The sequence below is a fragment of the Ruditapes philippinarum genome, unplaced genomic scaffold (assembly GCF_026571515.1).
Source record: "Ruditapes philippinarum isolate M1 unplaced genomic scaffold, ASM2657151v2 ctg842_1_1_1_1, whole genome shotgun sequence".
NCBI classification, from domain to species: domain Eukaryota; kingdom Metazoa; phylum Mollusca; class Bivalvia; order Venerida; family Veneridae; genus Ruditapes; species Ruditapes philippinarum.
Genome location: NW_026866721.1, coordinates 238,007 through 257,192, shown reverse-complemented (window position 1 = coordinate 257,192; position 19,186 = coordinate 238,007). Strand labels below are relative to the sequence as shown.

At 33.5% G+C, this 19,186-nt stretch overlaps 2 protein-coding genes across 2 annotated transcripts; one reads left to right on the top strand and one right to left on the bottom strand.

The window, feature by feature from the left end:
* Positions 1–887: 887 nt before the first annotated feature.
* LOC132733471 (apolipoprotein(a)-like) lies at positions 888–5,071 on the top strand. The gene is made up of 5 exons (XM_060720121.1): positions 888–1,395; positions 2,396–2,475; positions 2,976–3,072; positions 3,453–3,704; positions 4,046–5,071. The coding sequence occupies exons 1-5, from the start codon at positions 1,023–1,025 to the stop codon at positions 4,264–4,266; spliced, it is 1,023 nt and encodes a 340-aa protein (XP_060576104.1). The 5' UTR covers positions 888–1,022; the 3' UTR covers positions 4,267–5,071.
* A 1,030-nt stretch (positions 5,072–6,101) lies between these two features.
* Positions 6,102–8,477, bottom strand: LOC132733491 (perlucin-like protein). Its single transcript, XM_060720143.1, has 3 exons — positions 7,959–8,477; positions 7,310–7,400; positions 6,102–6,480 (listed from the first exon to the last, which is right to left on the bottom strand). The coding sequence occupies exons 1-3, from the start codon at positions 8,061–8,063 to the stop codon at positions 6,242–6,244; spliced, it is 435 nt and encodes a 144-aa protein (XP_060576126.1). The 5' UTR covers positions 8,064–8,477; the 3' UTR covers positions 6,102–6,241.
* Between the last annotated feature and the right edge of the window lie 10,709 nt (positions 8,478–19,186).

Sequence of the window (19,186 nt, the reverse complement as noted above, 5' to 3'; positions counted from 1 at the left end):
AATGCAGTGATACTTTCTTCAGTTGTGCTTCATTATTAAAACATTATTAAACATTTGTTTGCCATGATTTATTCATTTCTTAGGCATGATGTGCTTTTAATAAAGTGTAACAGTTTTTTAGTAATACATCATATGTATTTTATTAAACCATGTAGACAGCCTTATTATGTTGGTAACTTTATTGTATTGTATAAAAGTATTGTGTTCATGTATTAAATTTGGATGCATCCGATTTTATAGTTTCTTGGATTTCAATCTGTTCTTTGAGTAAATATCCAGTTTAAAGAAACATTATTTAAATAAACCTTTGTATAGTCTGTATTACCTGCCCTTTGACTATATGTTTATAATAGATGCTTGGAACCAGACTAACCTGTGTATATTGACTGGTTATTTGTTGTTGTTGTTGTTGGACTCATATTGTATTTGTTTGACTACAAGTGTAACTTTAGTTATATCACACCGTAAAAAAATGTAACAAATGAATTTTCAGCGTTTGCACCATGATATCTCCCAATGAAAATCAATATTCGATCCAGTCATATCAATCAAGTCTCGTTGTTATTGCTAGTCCAAAAACCTATATCAAATTAATATTGTTCATTTATTTTCCGAGTCCAAAAAGTCCATATTAAATCAATATTGTACTCCGTCTAGCCTAGTGTTAACTTCATCTACGCAATCAAGCTTATCATTTCCCGGAAAGAATAGAATTATGTTGTTTACTTAACCTTTTAATCTTAAAATATACAACATGTATATGCAAATTCATTAAAACTTCTTATTATATTTTGTTTATTGTTGTTTATATTTATCTCGCACGGCTTTTTGTCATAACATAATGCAAATTTGTATAATTAAGTGAATGTTAATCGTGAAATTGTTAAAGTTTAACCGCACATAATCGCTTACCGACAAACCGAGCTATCAATCTTTTCAGACTTTGTTAGTAATTTAAGGTAAACATGTAAACATGTTTTTATATGTAAATTGAGTGAAAATACTTCAACATTAAATTCAAAATGGATGAAACTGATTTTGATAATTTGGACAATCTCAGCACGACAACTCAAACATCACCAAACGTGTATACAATTCTTGAATCACATAAGCGGAATGGCATAAACACACCCAGAAAAGTTCATGGTGATCGGTATCTGAAGAGATCGTCAGTTTGTTTGATGATATTTTTTATCCTGAACGTTGCTGCAATTTGTTGCATCGGATGCGGAGTTCTTGTGTTTCTTCTGACCAATAAAAACACGGAATGCAAAGTGATCCTCCCATCAGACTTTGCCATTTCCGAGAAACAAGTGCAAAGTCCAGAAATCGAAGCGGCAGCTGAAAAGGAAAACTCAGACGAAGGGATCAATGCTATATCAATTGTTAGCCAAGGTATTTTTTATTATTGATTTGGAGATATAAGTTTATTTTAGTTTAATAATATTTTATTGCTCTTTGAATACAATTTAAGAACATTATTTTCACATAAGAACAATTTTAACAAAGAGTAAAAGGGTTGAACAACAAGTTCTAGCAACATTATTAACTGTCCTTTCCTTAAGCATTCGAAGCTATAGAAACGAAAACATGTTTAAACATATGAGCAGTAACAAAGTATAAGAGGGATACAAATATAAAGTAGAAGATAAGATTGCTTTACTATCATGATGTTTGTTTTGTTACTTGTGTGCTGTCTGCAAAAAAGGAAAACTGGAAACCTTACAGAGTGTCAACATGGCAAAATTGAATATGCTGCAATGTTTTAAGCTCGATTTGATTGAGCATGCACACGGACAACAGTGGTTAAGACATTTTACCTCCAAGGCTTAGTTTAAATTAGTATCAAAAGGTCTTCTTTAAAAGTATTGTCACTAAATATACAAGGTTGTAGGCATATGTGATTTTGATTTCGAAAAGATTGGTCTGATGTGGTTAAGTTAAATGTATTACAGACATGTACATGTAGATAATTTGAACATGCATGTATGCCTTTGAAGTAAAAACACATTTAACAATAACAGATAAGCAACTTAACAAAAATGAGCCGCGTCACGACAAAACCAACATAGTGCGTTTGCAACCAGCATGGATCCAGACCAGCCTGCGCATCCGCGCAGGCTGAACAGGATCCATGCTGTTCGCTATCAGTCTCTTTACTTGTAATAGGGTTATTAAGCGAACAGCATGGATCCTGATCAGACTGCACGGATGCGCAGGCTGGTCTGGATCCATGCTGGTCGCAAACGCACTATGTTGGTTTTGTTAATGGCGCGGCTCCAATACATTGTTACCATTTGCTGTTTCTTTTAAGTCAAAGGGAAAAAGAAGTCGTTTTAATTCTAATTAATATAAAACTATGAATCGTATCAGAATTTGGTTCTATATATAACAGGTTGTCATGGTAACTGGATAGAGTACGGCAACTCGTGCTACTTGTTCAGTAACGAATCTGTCACGTGGTTAACTGCATTGGTAAGATACATTAGAAGATACATTACAAGTTTAATTACAAGATACCAATATACATTACAAGATACCAAGATACATTACAAAATGGATTACAAGATTACATTACACGTTACATTACAAAAAAACGAGATAGACGTTTGTTTCCCTTTATCCGTTTAAAATCCGGGACAGATTAATTTGTTTTTTGTTTCTTTTTCTCTTGTTTTATCGCTCTTTTTCTTAAAACCTTCTTGACATTATTTGCAACTATGATAGACAATGATATTTATACTAATATGTGGTTGCATATTTATTTATTCCTTTACTCTGCATTTCGACTGAATTTATTATTAGTACATTTGTATCACGAAAACATAATATTATTGGATTGTTAAAACATATCTAAAGTAATCCATTTATTAATTTCGAGTTTATACATTCAATAGTTAAAATCAAGAACAATGACATTTCCCTCAAATCAAACATCATAATTTCGGTTAAAAAAAGCTTAAAATTCTTTTCAGACTCGTTGCCAAAATGAAGGGGGTTATCTTGCCGGGATTAAATCAGAGGCAGAAGATGAGTTTGTGAGACAATATGTCAAACACGTTCAAAAATCGGGTCATTATTATATGTTGAGTTAACGAGAAATGACGAAACAATTGGGAAAAAAAGTTTTTAAAATAAATTCAAATTTAAAAAATCCAGATGCAAACAAATTAATCAAAGTTAAAATTGTTTTAATGTATTTCAGGAACTAAACTTTGATATCCAACTATCCATTTATATTTTTCAAAATTGTAATTTCCTGTTTGTTTGTTTTGTGTGTGTTCGAAACCGTATCACACTTATAAACTAAATGGACACAAAATGTGTAATATAAATCCGTGATGAAAAGTAACCACAACTTTCTCCTTGTCTTTTCCCTTGTTTAAAAAGACGTTAAAAACAAAATAGAATTTAGAAAAATATTGTAATATGAGTATATGTTTTTGTTTAAGATTGTTATCAAAATAAGTCAAGTGAATATAATGGAGTGCGGCAGACGACATATGACGGTCACGTGTGTCAACGATGGGATTCACAGACGCCGCATATTCATACGCGGAACAAAGCGGAAACATTCCCAGACAAGACTCTAGTCAATGCCTCTAATTATTGTCGTGATCCAGACGGTGAGGGGTTTCCTTGGTGCTACACAACAGATCCGAAAATAAGATGGCAACATTGTGGAATTTATAGCTGCACTGGTGGTATGCATGCTTTATATATTTTTCCCTTCATTATCTTTAAAGAGCTGAAGATTAAAACCAAATGAGTAATGAGTTAAAAAAGTAGTGCACGGTTTGCACATTTTTATACATATTTTTTATTCATTAACAGTGAATTATTAAGAAAGATTAATGGTCGCAGTTTTGTATATTAACATTTATGTCAAATATTTAGCTTTAAAGCCAAAACATAAATTAAGATAATTTTTGCACCAAAAGTTTATATTTTCTTTCAATTTAACACGAATCATGATTAATATAATTGTCATTCAAATTTGCTTGAAAAAAAAATTTAAAAAAATAATCTTAAAACTAAAACGCAGGTGACTTCTGGATTGGGCTTGTAACGCTTGAAGGACAGTGGAAATGGATGAACGAGAAAACAGAAGACACACATTATACTCACTGGGCAGACGGCAAACCCACGAAAGGAATGTGTGGTTACATGGCGGGAACATTGGGATTTTCCTGGAATGCTCAAAGTTGTGAATATCCGGCAATGTACGTGTGTGAAAAGTCAAGTGCTTCACAGTTCCCAGCATAAGATATTTTTGGAGCAGACGATATTCTTTTGTCATAAAAACATGTATATTTATTTTCAGACGCTGAACGCACAAAGTCAAAAAACAATGCACGTTATTTATCCTACTGAATTTGTTTTATGCATTTGCCAAGCTTCGTATTTGCATCAGCTGTTTTTTTTAAATTTTATGAATTTTAATATCAAAATATTAAAAATTGAGGTACTAACGATAACGAGCCTGGTTACGCTGCACGGACATGTCTTGCTCTATTTATATTACTTGCCAAGTCAAGACACTTCCGGTGCCACCAAATTAAGGGTTCACTGCTAAAGATCTGTCGTAATTTCATGTATAATTAATAAGCACATGTATATATGCATTCCTAATTGAGGATGAACAAAATGAAGAAATACAATTAACATTTTGTAAATTGATTGATGCAAATATGTAAATATGTTCAAACGCAAAAATATTTCACATAATATCAACAGTTTAATTTTGCTGTCAATAGGTTTTGCGTTTTCTTTGTAATTACTTTGGTAATGATGTATTCCGAATTACTCCGAAATACTGATGCCTTTTATAATGTTATGATAGACATGTAGATATCATAACTTGTATATGTTTTATTCACATATATATGTACACGCTATAAATCTATTTTATTTGGAACGTAGTAGTTGTTAATAATTTGCTTTTTGATTACAAAAGCAATTCTGACAATACAGTGAGTGTTTTTGTATACACGCAATGCATTATGCATGTAGAAATAAATCATTGTATTACAATTGAATTAAAAATACGCAAGAAAAAATGTTTTTTTTATTCACACCTTATAAAATGTAAAAATGAACTTCCAGCGTTTTGACCACGTGATCTCTCAATATAAATCATAAATGAATCAAATTTTAGCAATTCAGCCTCGTTTCCATTTGCCAGACAAAAAAATTCGTATAAAATCACAATTGTACTCATTATAGCCTTTTTTATTTTTTAAACTTCCAATTACAAATTGTATTCGCAGTAACTAAATTCTGTCGAAAAGTTGAAGGTGTACAATAAAGATATCAATATTCATTGCTTTGTACAATACTGATTTTATTGGACTCTTACACAACTGCAAAGCCTATATAAGACTATGTGTGTGTGTAATTGAGTTTATTTTTACTCGCCACCGGTTGCCGTTATGAGCGAGTCCTCCAAGAGAGTATTCGTAATTTTAGATTTTGGATAAAAATGCAAGATACAGAAAGATGCCATAAGCTGTGTACCAGTCCAAAGAATTCAACATTTCACATTTGTACTTAACAATGTGAATTAACACCACATTAATATATTACTTTACATCATATTTACTGTATGCTTTGAAAATATAGTCATTTTATGTTATTTTTACTTAGTCTTGTGATTCAATGGCATTACTTAATATAAATCGTTATCGATTGTTATTCAAGTCAGGTCAAGTCAGAAAACATGTATTTCTCGTATTCCATGTACAAACATGACACAATGAGGTGACAAACATGAATAAAAGTACAATGAGGCTCAAATAGCAGTTAATTAACAAGTAAGCAGCACGCCTCCAGATTCATACTGATGTTCCTGAACATTTTAACGTCTATTTAAAAGTAAAAAATATTATCAAAAGAACAACGTATATGATCAATAAATTGCAAACGACATTTACAGTCCACGCAAATAACCAAAAAGAGGTCAAAATATGCAAAAATAGCCCTTACTGCGTTAGTTACGCAGTAGAAATATGATGATGAATACTGCACAATTGATCTTTAATCGCACATAATTCAAATTATTACATTGTACTTAAATGTCGGAGATTTTTTAAACTTTTTTTAAAAGTCTTAGATAGATTTTTAAAGATAATTTGGCTAATCTGGAAGCGTGCAGCTTTAAAAGAAAGAAGCTCCACAAAGGTCCGAATAGCTATTGACATTTTGTCTTTCTCACTATTCCTGGGATGAACTTATGGTCACTTTAACTCTTGGGCAAATTTATTTCACAGACGTATCTTAATTTCATATAACATTCCTCGTCATTCCAGCGAAATGAGTAACGTTTTTCTAAAGAAGCACAATCTTCACCACGCCCCCTGGCGTCATCGGGTTGCCCAGGTGACCAGTTCGTGTACATTTCTGATGTTAGCCGAGTATTACTCCCGCTCCAAATCCACACGCCTTCATCTCTTTGATCTGTTAATCCGATCCAATAGTTACCTGAAACGTTATATGAGCCGTGTCACGACAAAACCAACATAGTGCGTTTGCGACCAGCATGGATCCAGACCAGCCTGCGCATCCGCGCAGTCTGATCAGGATCCATGCTGTTCGCTTACCAACTCTATTACAAGTGGAGAAACTGATAGCGAACAGCATGGATCCTGATCAGACTGCGCGGATGCGCAGGCTGGTCTGGATCCATGCTGGTCGCAAACCCACTATGTTGGTTTTGTCGTGACACGGCTCATATAATTCCAGGTAATGAGTATTACGCATGAACAGTAATATTTGTATTACCAATATTCGTATTTTTATATTCTTAAAATTATAGTCAAAAAACGCAATGCTTATAAATGTGAGTTTATAAACTGAATATTGATCAATCATTCTTCATCTTTAAAATGATCATGATATTGCATAAGTAGACCTATGCCCGATATAAATGCGGCGTTTATGTTTTATCCATTTTGTAAACAAATAATCGTAACTAATCTAAACAGAAATCGAATCAGTTGTCGTTGTGACAAAACACAACGTATATGTATAATTCCGTCTCTAGTTAGCTTTGATAGTACATGCATTGTTCCCTTTTTCAGTCAATGTGAAATGCAGTTAAAGTGCTGTTATTTTTTTCCCGGTCCTTCAGGACCAATGATCCAAATATTTTATAGTGTTAGAGATTGAATACTGCTTCAGCCGGTGCTACAGGGCATGAGAGATGTTGCATAGCATTGTCCTTTATTGACAGACTTAACCAAACCTAGTCTGCAATGTTTATTTATTTTATTTTTTTTCATTGACCAAGAGAGCAATAATTGTTACTCACTATATACGTTCCTTGCCTTGGTTCTCATTATATTGTCTTCATCAATATCTGATATCTCAACAAGTTTACTATCAAATGCTTTGCAGGCTTCCTAGTACAATAAAAGAGTAGAAAAAATAACACGTGATCATAAAAACACGGCTTTGCATTTATCTTTCAACGATGTGTCTTTGTCTAAAAGAGATAAAGAGTTCCATTATCATCATAAGCATCATCATCATTATCATCATCATCATTAATATCATCACCACCATCATCATCATCATCATCATCATCATCATCATCATCATCATCATCATCAACATCATCATCATCATCAGCAGCAGCAGCAGCAGCAGCAGCAGCAGCATCATCATCATCATCATTATCATTATTATTATTATTATTATTATTATTATTATTATTATTATTATTATTATTATTATATTTCTCATCAATAGTCGACATTCAATAATTTAAAGCGTTCTGTGAATATATGTGTAATAATTTTGACTTTCCTATCTCTTTTTTAAATTAAAAAGGGCGGATGACAAGGCCTGTTTATAATCATATGCCATCAATTTCTAATATCGATATAATATCATTACATAATAAACATTACACTGGCAAAATATCAAGCTGATAATGAAGTCAGACCACAAATACTGACCAAAGCATCCGTCCAGTTTTTAGAATCTGTGCTAAAATAGTAACAAGACGATGAAGTTTTTAACCAGTCATCTGGACATGGTTTTCCTGAAAGTTTCAAAGACATATTCTACAACTTACAGTAAAACGTCGAGTTCATGGAATTGGCTTTTATAGGTAATTATCAGATATGCAACAACCATGTATAAATATTTAAGGATATATAATAATCAAGGATATACATATTAAAAACTTAGGATATAGTTATTATATTCAAGGATTAGAAGATGGCGGTTACGCTACTATTTACAAAGTCGGAAAAACGATCTATATGTATATGTAATGATGAAGGAGGTTTAATCAAGAAAATGCAATTATCAATCATGTATAACCAATGAAATAAGTTACCAAGGATACTTAATAATCAAGGATAAGTAAAAATCAAGGATATATTATAGTTATCTGATTATGCCAATCACGTTAACACGGCACTAGTTTAATTCCAAAAAATCAATGCACTACGTTGCTTTGATTTCAATAAGCGCAGAAAAAGGTTTCATGATAAAATAAAGAAAACTTTTGAAAGTCAACATGAGACCAATCTCTAAATATTCAACGATTTAATCATGCTCCATAGAATAAAAAATTTTCAAAGCGACAATATTTATTTCTGTACAAAAGTAAACCTTTTATAGTAGAGGTTGTCGAATTCCAAACTACATTTGATGCGGAAACTTCATATTCAGGAGTTGTTGCTGCTGTTGTCGTTACTCCTTGAGAGTCGCGTTCAGTTGACAAATTGTTTGGCGTCTCGAATGTAGACACCGTTGTCATTTCACTTGGTAGAGAGATGTCACGATCGGTTGACGAATAGTTTGGTGTTATTGTTGTAGAATCCGTTGACATTTCACTTGGTAGAGAGATAGCTTCGGATAAACCGGAAGTCAATGCAACTGTTGCACTTTTTGTCATAGTATGGGATACCTCTGGTGATCCGAATTTCATTCCTTGAATGTTACAAGTGCATTCCATGCGCTCCTTTGTCACGAAATAAACCAAAATTCCACTACTAGAAGAGACGATGGCAGACACGATTATTGTTGTAGCAATTATCAGGTATACCGTTGATGTTTTCATGTATCCATGGCAATGGTTGTTCTTCCTAACTTTTGGTATTTTGCTCAGCAATGTGTTGTCATTCTCCTGATGCAGGATGGTATAGCCACAACTATCCTTGTCGTCAATATTTGTTTCACATAAATTTTCAAAATGTATATCTTCCATGTTGTATTCCTTTTGCCTATGAACAGTTTGGCAATTGAAGGGAATGCAGACGATCTATTTAGTTCATGGGAATATATGTTTGCCCGGCTTGATAATGTGAAGTCACAATCAGAATCTTTTCAATAAGATCGTAAGCGTTTTTGTATACATAATTTCTCTTTATTATGAATACGTTTTTCACTTCCTTATTTATTCAAACTTTTGTTTTAAATGTATTCATACTGCAGAGACCAATAGTTGATTAGTTTAGTAGCTTGGTTCGCAACTTACAGATTATTATATGCTTTCTATATTAAGGGCTTTGATTTTTTTTAAGATAAAAAAGCTAAAAGTATAGCGTTACAAACAAAGCAGTATTACATTATATTACATTACATTACAAAGCATTATTAAATCTGCATATGAACTAAAATACTTCGAAAAAATCAAACTTGAGAAAAATTAACTAAACATTTATTAAAAGTAAAAGAAATGTAAAATTTAAATAAGAAATTATATTTAATGTGCGATTAATGGCTGATCTTGCAGCATTTATTACTATCTTTCCTACTGCGTGACTAACGCAGTACGGGCTTTTTTGTATAATTATTTAACTTCATTTTGGTAATTAACGTGGACTGTAAGTTCAATATCCTGTGTGTTAACTGATCTTTTGAATACACTTTCAAAATTTGCATGAACATTAGCACGAGTCTGGAGGCATGCTGTTTTAAAAGTGTACTGTATATATTTTTATATCTATTTTTCTTCTTGTGTGAGCGTGTGCGTGTGATGTGATTTTCTTTTTTATCATTTTCTTGTTTGTTTTTTGTTGTTGTTTTTTTGTGTTTTCTGCTATGTGTTTTGTTCATTATTATTGTTATAAAAAAACTCTTTCTTATATTGATGACGTTTTACTGAGGGGAATTAGGTTTGCCAGTATTTAGTCCATGGCTGTATAAGAACTGAATATTAAATATTCCAGCAATTGGACTATCGTCTTGTCGCCCTGTTGCTAAGATCATTTGAGCCGTGTCACGAAAAAACCAACATAATGGGTTTGCGACAAGCATGGATCCAGACCAGCCTGCGCATCCGCGCAGTCTGATCAGGATCCGTGCTGTTCGCTTACAAACCCTATTACAAGTAGAGAAACTGACAGCGAACAGCATGGATCCTGATCAGACTGCGCGGATGCGCAGGCTGGTCTGGATCCATGCTGGTTGCAAACCAAGTATGTTGGTTTTGTCGTGACGCGGCTCTTTTAGCTTTTCAAGGCGCTTGCTCTCAATAAAAATGTAGTGAAGAGTAGTTGTAAATTTGTTCGAGTTTCGTAAAGGACCATAACGAGTTAACAGAACTTCAAACATTTGAAAATAGCGACTAAAAGGCTGTACTTGAAATCATATCAATATCTCCTAATAAATGTAATTTAAACATTTGATAAACACTTACTTAACAATTTACACTCTTAAATGTGTTTTATAGTTCAACAATTGATGTCATAAAATGTAACAAATCGACCAGGTTTTACAATGACAAACAAAACCATGAATTTCGGTACTTTTGTAAAATTACATTATAACAATATTCCCACCAACAACAGTACATTTATCTTTGAAAGAAATTTACATAAATGAAAAAAAAATTGAGGGTAATTCCTATTGTCGAGTTGTTCACAAAGACCCAGTAAATAAGCTCGAAATAATGTACAATTTATCTTCATTCAACAAGAAGTAAAAAAACCTCACCTGTTGACTTTTACTAGTATATCATTATTTGGGCTAAAAAGCAAACAAATTTTATATGTATATGAAATAATGTAAAACCAATATACGTCTTTAAGCGATGATAAGCATTTTTGTTTTGTTTAAAAAAATGGCTTATTATCGAAGTGTGCTTAACATAAATAATCATAAAAGTTTTAACGATAATTTTTAATGACAACCGATGTTCAAATAAAGAATATGAACTGACATGTTTAGACTGGTTTCTTCCTTCTTTCCTGGAAGCAAATCTTTAGTTGTATATAAAGGGACCAACTATTCATAAATATTCATAAGTCCTGGACTATTTGACAAGTAAGTATTACATGCCGCCTCTTAAAATAGTCGATTTTTTATTTTAGTTTTAATATTCATTATCCATATAATGCAATAATATAATTAATTAAATATTGCGCATAGCTTAACTATAAATATATAGAGGATATTATTTTTTTATATAAATACAGGATATTTTTTTCATCAATTGGTATGAAAATAAATACATTTTGTATTTCATGAATGGCGGTTGCCACGAGTGAAATATGATAATTTTCATATCACAAGATGAAAATAAATCCTGTATTTATAGAAAAAACTTGAATTTTCTGTTTATTATATTCATTTTTCAGTTTTTGACATTTTGATTTGAAAGATTGTGTTTTGGCTAAATATTTTAGAAAGTATTCCGACAAGACACCAGTGAAAATACTGAAAATATGTTTCACTGCATTGAAAAATAAATTTTTACAGTGAAAATACGGAAAAATGAGAATACGCATTTTATTTCGTCAATATTTCTCAAAACATGTATTTCATTCAAAAGTATATAATAAATTGGTTTATTTCTAAAATTTAAATACTTATTATGAACATATTGTTTTATTTTGATTTTTTAAACAGTTCGACATATAATATATCTTGCCGTTTGAAAAAAAATACTTGCCAGGAAACAGAGAGATATAAAGAGCCAATCTCATTTATAAGTAGAACAGTGTACAACTGTTTTCCGTATGTTAAAGCCGCATGCCTCAAGATGAGCCAAAATATCTAAAAAATCAAATTTGAGAAAAAAGTACATTGTGATTTACGTGTAGTGTAAGTGCTGTTTTTAATGTGTAAATTACTTTCTTTGTTCATTGCACATATTGAACTTTAAGATACATTTTCAAAATTTTCATGAAAATCACCATGAATCTGGAGGCTTTAAACATGATACTATGATCTGTAAAAAAAGATAGTGATAAAAAAAATGCAAAATTGATAAACGTCAATTTTTGTCTGAAGAAGACAAAACGGAAAGCTTTTGTTTTCATTGAACTGATTATATATGAAAGATCTGTATACAAACATAAATATTTCAACATTAAATGCATAATTTGCAATATCTAATTTTTTTTACAGGAAACAGGAGTTAACTTTCTAAAATGGGCGTTGTAAAAGACTTTCGAGAGGCCTTTAAAGGTGTTTGCCCGTGTTTACATGCACGTAACTCATTCGAGTGGTGTTCAAGAGTGGGATAAGGGGTTATTTTTCTCCTCGTTCTGCCGTCACAAACCGTCGGGATGTTTACATCACACTGGGTGTACAGTGATAACTGTTCCGATGTTAATTTACTGTATAAAGATTGTGGTAATGCAACAATTAGTGGTCCAAACGGTAAGAACTGTCATTCTATTTATAAATACTTATAAACATACATTTATTAGAATAGTTTGTCAGGTTTTATTGATCTCATTGTCAAAACAAATCAAAATCAAAACATTTTTCATATCATTAAAGTAAAATTTAATTCCACAATCCTTCAAAAAATAAATGAAAAATAAATGATATATATAATAAAATAGAATTAATATAAATAATAACTTTACTAAATGATATTCTCAGTTTAAAAGCATGAATGTTATCAAATTATCGAGCCAACATTGTTGAGATACATCAACTACAATCAAACCTGTGTTAAAGCCATCTCTTAATAAAGATCACACTGTAAATAAAGGACACTCCTCTCGATCTCTTATTAATCTAAAAACACAAATTATAACCTCCAAATAAAGACCACTTGGTCTCTCCATCGGATGACCCTTGATCACAGGTTTGACTGTCTGTATGACACTTTGACTTGTTAAAAAGATGGATGTATTACATTGATATTTTTTGTATTTAACAGCTCTAGGATCATCAGCATTTGGACTACAAGTGGCTTCTTATATCGTCCTGCTAGGCACCATACTGGTTTATATCTGTATACTATGTTGCTTCTACAGAAGTGACGAAAATGAAAAAGAGAATCCAATTGGAAAGTTTTGTTTTCCTTGCTTTATCCCTATAGGCTGTCTGGTGTCAGGTGAATAATTTGATTTATACATAATTCTAACACTATCGGAAATTCTTCTATATAAACAAAGAAGGCCCGAAGCGTGCATTATTCTGCAACAATGCACTCGCCGTTCTTATTATCTCCCTGTGTATTTTCACATTGAGGGCGCCTTTTTGTTTGAAAAATCTGATAAATAAAAACAATTTTTTTGTCGAATTTTGTTGTGAACACTATCTAGAATGATAGAAAATGGTCTAACTAAGAAAATAAATCCGAACACCAATATCTTTAATTCAGTCGTTAACGCTGTACAGACGTATAACGTGTTGTTTACGTGACGTCACAATGTAGCGCCAAACAGCACGTGCAAAACAATCAAAATCAAGTACGCTATTTTAACGTCGCAGACGAGTTAAGTTTTACATTTATTTCACTTTTAATAATTTGTATTTCGCTTGGAAAATTATAGACTGAAATAAAATAAACAAACAAAGTTTTATGAACGTTTTCAAAATTCGTTATTCTCAAAATGTTTCTACACACGGTAGATTTAACGACAGTTTTTTTCAACCCACTGGAACGGCCTTTAAAGAACGTTTCTATTGGAAACTCTGAGGCGAAAACAAATCTAACCGCAAAACATAAAGTCCAACTTTATAATAATAATTATATTTTTTCTTGACGTGTTAGAATGGAAATAGATATTAATTCTTCGTGCATTATTGTATAATAATGCACGTTTTTCGTTCAAATGCTTTGTAATTAATCACTCAGGCCTATCGGCCTTCGTGATTATATTACTACGCATTTGAACTCAAACCGTGCATTATTCTACAACAGTGCACTCAGAATTGATATCTATTTTGACATCTCCTCCTTTCAATTCTAAAATATACCTTGTAATTTGTTAATTTAAAAGATTTAAGTTTTAAAATACTGAAACTGGGTTGACAACAGTATAGACTAAGTGTGCCAAGTGGCAGAATGGAAGAGTGGTAAGCGCGTCGGACTAGCTAGTAAACTAAGGCCGCGGATAGCTAGTCGCATGGCTTTAAATCCAGTCAAGGCCAAGTTGTTGTTTCCTTGCACTCATTGTTCCGTACAACATGGTTCCAGGAACGGATTATATGCTTATGGCTTCCTGCACAGTCAAACTACAATAAATTACGTATAAACGAACAGTATATGTACAGATATCCATAAAGCCCATCTCACACAGGACACACGGCTTACACGGTTGGCCACCCGTGTAAACCGTACATACAACCGAACTAACCGTAGCGTTATCCGAGTTACACTCGGGCCATTCGAGTGTATCCGTGTAAGCCGTGTATGATTTTTAAAACTTTTAAAAAACTGGTACGGATGCCATGTCCGTGTATGACCGTATAAGCGACCGTACAAGACCGTAAGAGACCGTGTGAGACCGTATGAGATCGTATATACAGCCGTATGTGAAGTCCACTCCACGAGTGAGCCCAACCGTATCAATGTCGTATATAAATCGTATGGAATCGTTCGATACCGTCCCCAAGTCCTACATCCACACCCGATTAACACCCGAATGTCACAAGATCACGGTACGATTCAAACGAGTGCACACACGGTCCTCATGTACAGACTCAATCAAACCGAGTCTGCAATTCTTAAGTTATTTTGTTGTGATTAATGCTTCCGAGGGATCACTTTGTTTCCAGAATTTCATACGATCGCCATACGACCAATACGGTTCATATACGAAACATACATGGCCGACACGGTAAAGTACGGGTATACAGGGTCTCACACGGCCTCGTACGTTCTAACACGGCCTCAGCAAGAACGTTACAAAAACACAACTAACTGCTGCTACCATACCAAGATTACTTGCTGCATCACACTAGAATGTATCCAAAGAGGAAGGTTTGGACGCATAGAAGGAATACAAGAAAAGCCATCCAGGCCCACCGACCACTCCAACTTATTGACTCTGATAAGCTGGAGGACCAACCGACAATAACCATGTCTCCCAGGGATTCAAACTCAAATGCCCTCCAGCAACCGCTGCACCACAGAAAAAAGACACATTCATTTTACATTTCTTCACCTTTTTATTCATTTTATTATTGATGTTAATGATCTATATAAAGGTGTTCGTCGCTGAAATTTCGAAAATTCATGAAGCCAAGTCATCAAAATGGGTTAATTTATATCAAAACATACACAAATGTGTGATATTTCGAGCCTAACTCGAACAAAAGTCGGCGGGACCCTATGTAAACCGTCGAGTAAATCGAGTAAAAGTCGTGTTTAACCGTACTAGACCGTACTAGACCGTACTTGGAACCGTACAACAGATGTATGTATTCGTATGCAAATCGTGTTGAAACCTTGCTTGACCGAGTAATTCCGTGCTCAATTCGTACATACTCGTGCTATATTCGAGTCTAATTCGTGCCAACTAATCCACAAGCACGGCTGGAGCTCAAAACTCGTACCAGTCAACCCGTGTATAACCGAGTATACCGTATGGGAATCGTGTGTCCAACCGTGTTTTGTGTGAGACGGGCTTAACACTGATGCCATAGGCATGTAAAGACATTGTTTGGCATAAACCACATTGTATCTTGTCCCCTACCGCTTTCTATATTTATTGGTTTTATTATTGTAATATAATATAGATTTTTTTTCTGTTTTTCAGGAATAATGAATTTCGTCAGCTGCATGGAAATAAACAACCTGCCATTTGACCAGCGTGGATATTCTTACTATCTTTGTTTAGTATCTGGTGTAGTTCTGTTCTCCATGGGGCTCATTTTCTTTCTTGGTTACTTCGTACATGCATATAGAAACAAATGCACATGCTCTGAGTATAATGTATAGCTTGTTTAGACTGCGAAAAGTGATCATTGCTTTGTACGCCATCTTAACATTTTGAAACTGTGCAGTATACAATATACTATATAGTACCCGTCAAGCAATAAAATGTTGATTCTTTTTACTGCTCTGTCACTTACAGATTTGTTAAGTCTGTTGTTGTTCTACATGCTATAAATTAGAAATAAATCTTTTTGTAGTTGATGCCACATTATGTTATTATGGTCATCTATCAATTCATGTACTTTGACCCTCGGAAAATGTGGGATTGCCTCCCACACTCGGAAAATGTGGGATTGCCTCCCTCCCTCGGAAAATGTGGGATTGCTTCCCACCACACGTATCTAAATCCTCTAATCAAGAGGTTAAAAACACATTTTTACATTACAACCTGGGAAATATACAATTGAGCATAAGCACAACTCATTGATTTCTCTGTTATGACAACGGTAAAAGTTTGTTTGTACCCTAGGATTAGATTGGTGGGGACCCAAATTTGTCGACTTCAATACAACATCTATATGTAATTGATACAGTAAGAGGAATAGGTGTGCATAGTATTTACAGACTCGGGTGGCGATTTGAAACCCTAAAGAGTGTATCTTACCTAGCTACATGAAAGACAAGAATTAAGATCAACAAGGCAAAGGCAACGTTCATAGGACGCAGCCCCCGACACACCAAAGTAGGGCACCCAGAAGGCACCAAACCAAAACCTGGAGTGGACATAAGGGCGGTGAAAGGAGAGGGACATGTAAGGTGTGAAATAATATAAATTAAAACGGGCCCATGTGGGAATTATAGGGATAAGGGCTGTACGGGTAAAAAGGGGAGGGGGTTAAAAAATGGGAGGGGGTGTGAGAAAACACCTACCGTAAACGACAAACCAACAAGGCAGACATCACAAAACACGTAAACATTCAAAAACAAGTAACAACACAGACATGAAAAATACGTGAAGGAACATAGAGGGGTACCGCCTTAGAATGGTCATTGGTAGTTAAACCACTGGGGAGTTTAAACCGGTTTTAGGCGCGCCAAACCTCACTCTTAGCCCCAATATGTTCCTGAATGACATGAAAGTGTAAATGAAATTAACTCCGCCAAGTGAAATTCTAACAATGGTCATGGTTACATTAGACGAACATGAACTTTTTCACTAGACATGAACTTCTGTTTTTCCAACCAAACATCTGTTTTTAGCTCGGTTTTTTATTAATATTATTCGCTACGCTCTCCCGGTTTTCAACGCAAGTTTTAGAGCAATCTGAGCAATTTCCGCTGCAATCTTGTAAAAAATTGGGGAAGTAAAATGTTACAGACATTGTTTAAATATTGGTTTTAGAAAACTGTGCTTGTGTTTTGGATATAAAATTGCCTTTGCCAAATGAACCTATCTGAAGATACACGTCAAATAATTAAACCAAAGAAGTAATTTTCGAAAACTTAATTTGACCTTGAATGTCATAAAGATAGGTTAGTAATCTATCAGCGTTATACACCATCTTATTTTTACCAAGATATATATACTCGTATATATCGTGTTGTTTTTTGTGACTTGGTTTAACAGCATATCTATATATAGGTCATATGGCGACTTTCCAGCTTAACTGATCGATGAAGACATCGAACAGGTGCTTATCTGTACAGCGCGTACAATATTTCAGGCACAATTTAAACGGGCTCCTGTTCAGAACAATCCACGTTCCGTAAGCTGGCTGGATAACGGTCTCACATAAAGAATTAGACTCTAGCGCGGCTCGAACCTACAGCGGTGAGAGGCAAGTTGTTTGAAGTCAACAACCTTAACCGCACGACCACGAATTTGGTAACGATGGACCGAAGGCGATTTGTACAATGTTTGTATGTTGTCAACCAATTCTGTTTTCAGTCCAGATCTTCACTCATCGGCTGAACCTTGAACTTTTAGACCTGAATACTTCGGGCCAGTTCTTACTACGTAAGTCTTTGGGAAAACCTGACCAAAAGTGAAGAGGTTGTTGACGTGGATTTTTTTATTACTTGATATCTATACTCTTGAGAAACTTTTAGGTTTTTCTAAATGCTTATACACTCTTGGTAAAACACCGGTTGTAAAGTAACAGTTAATCAATCATTATTTAGGAATGGGCTAACTTAAGCTAATTGAACTTCAAACATCTGAAAATTACGATTGATTTGAGTTAATATAGGTCATTGAAATGATATTGATATCTCATAACTAATATATATATTAGAGTACTTAACGAACACTTACTTATGAAGACCTGTAGGCTTTGATATCTTCTGAAATGACTCTTATATATATTTGAGAAAAAAAGTTTACATTGATAACTTATCAAATGTATGCCAGGTCAATAATTTAACATAGAGACCTATGGAAATTATGTACAATTTTATTCATCAACCAAAACAAATGAAAAATCGTCATGTGTACGAAACTTATTTTAAATTATCTTTTTAAGCTAAAATTAAGATAAAATTATATAGTGACGTATGTCCCTTAATTGAACTAATTAATATAGCATACTTATTTTTCATGATGTCACATTGTAGATGTCGCAAATTGACTGAATTCAGGTCTTTCAAATAAAATTTAGAATCTATATAAAAGACTGGTGAAACTATGGTATTCTATCTACGCAACAATCAAAAAGATTGAGCTTTTCGACATCTTCATTTAATGCGTGCATTGCTTATTTAGTGTCTTTAGAAGGTTAAATTATTTCATCTCTGTACATTTTAAGAAGGCTGTCGGAAACAAATCGCAAAAATATGTTCACGGTGCTCTCTACATTGAGTGAGCAAGTACAAAGTATTAAGAAGGTTACATACAGGAAATTGTGTATATAGTATGCAAAGTGTAATGTTGAGCTAAATCGTAATTAACTCTATAGATAATTATAACAATGACATAATGACAACAAATGTTGAAATATGGATTATAAACACACAAGATATGTACGTATAACGTCATATATGCTTGTATCTTCCTTTTCTGGAAGCAAATCTTAAGTCCCAGTTTATACACACAAATGTCTAAATATA

Coding starts and splice junctions, on each gene's coding strand:
- LOC132733471 (XM_060720121.1), top strand. CDS start 1,023: ATGGATGAAACTGATTTTGATAATTTGGACAATCTCAGCACGACAACT. Junction 1,396..2,395: donor TATATCAATTGTTAGCCAAG/GTATTTTTTATT, acceptor TATATATAACAG/GTTGTCATGGTAACTGGATA. Junction 3,705..4,045: donor AATTTATAGCTGCACTGGTG/GTATGCATGCTT, acceptor ACTAAAACGCAG/GTGACTTCTGGATTGGGCTT.
- LOC132733491 (XM_060720143.1), bottom strand. CDS start 8,063: ATGTCTTTGAAACTTTCAGGAAAACCATGTCCAGATGACTGGTTAAAA. Junction 7,401..7,958: donor AAAACTGGACGGATGCTTTG/GTCAGTATTTGT, acceptor TTATTGTACTAG/GAAGCCTGCAAAGCATTTGA. Junction 6,481..7,309: donor CAAGGCAAGGAACGTATATA/GTGAGTAACAAT, acceptor ATAACGTTTCAG/GTAACTATTGGATCGGATTA.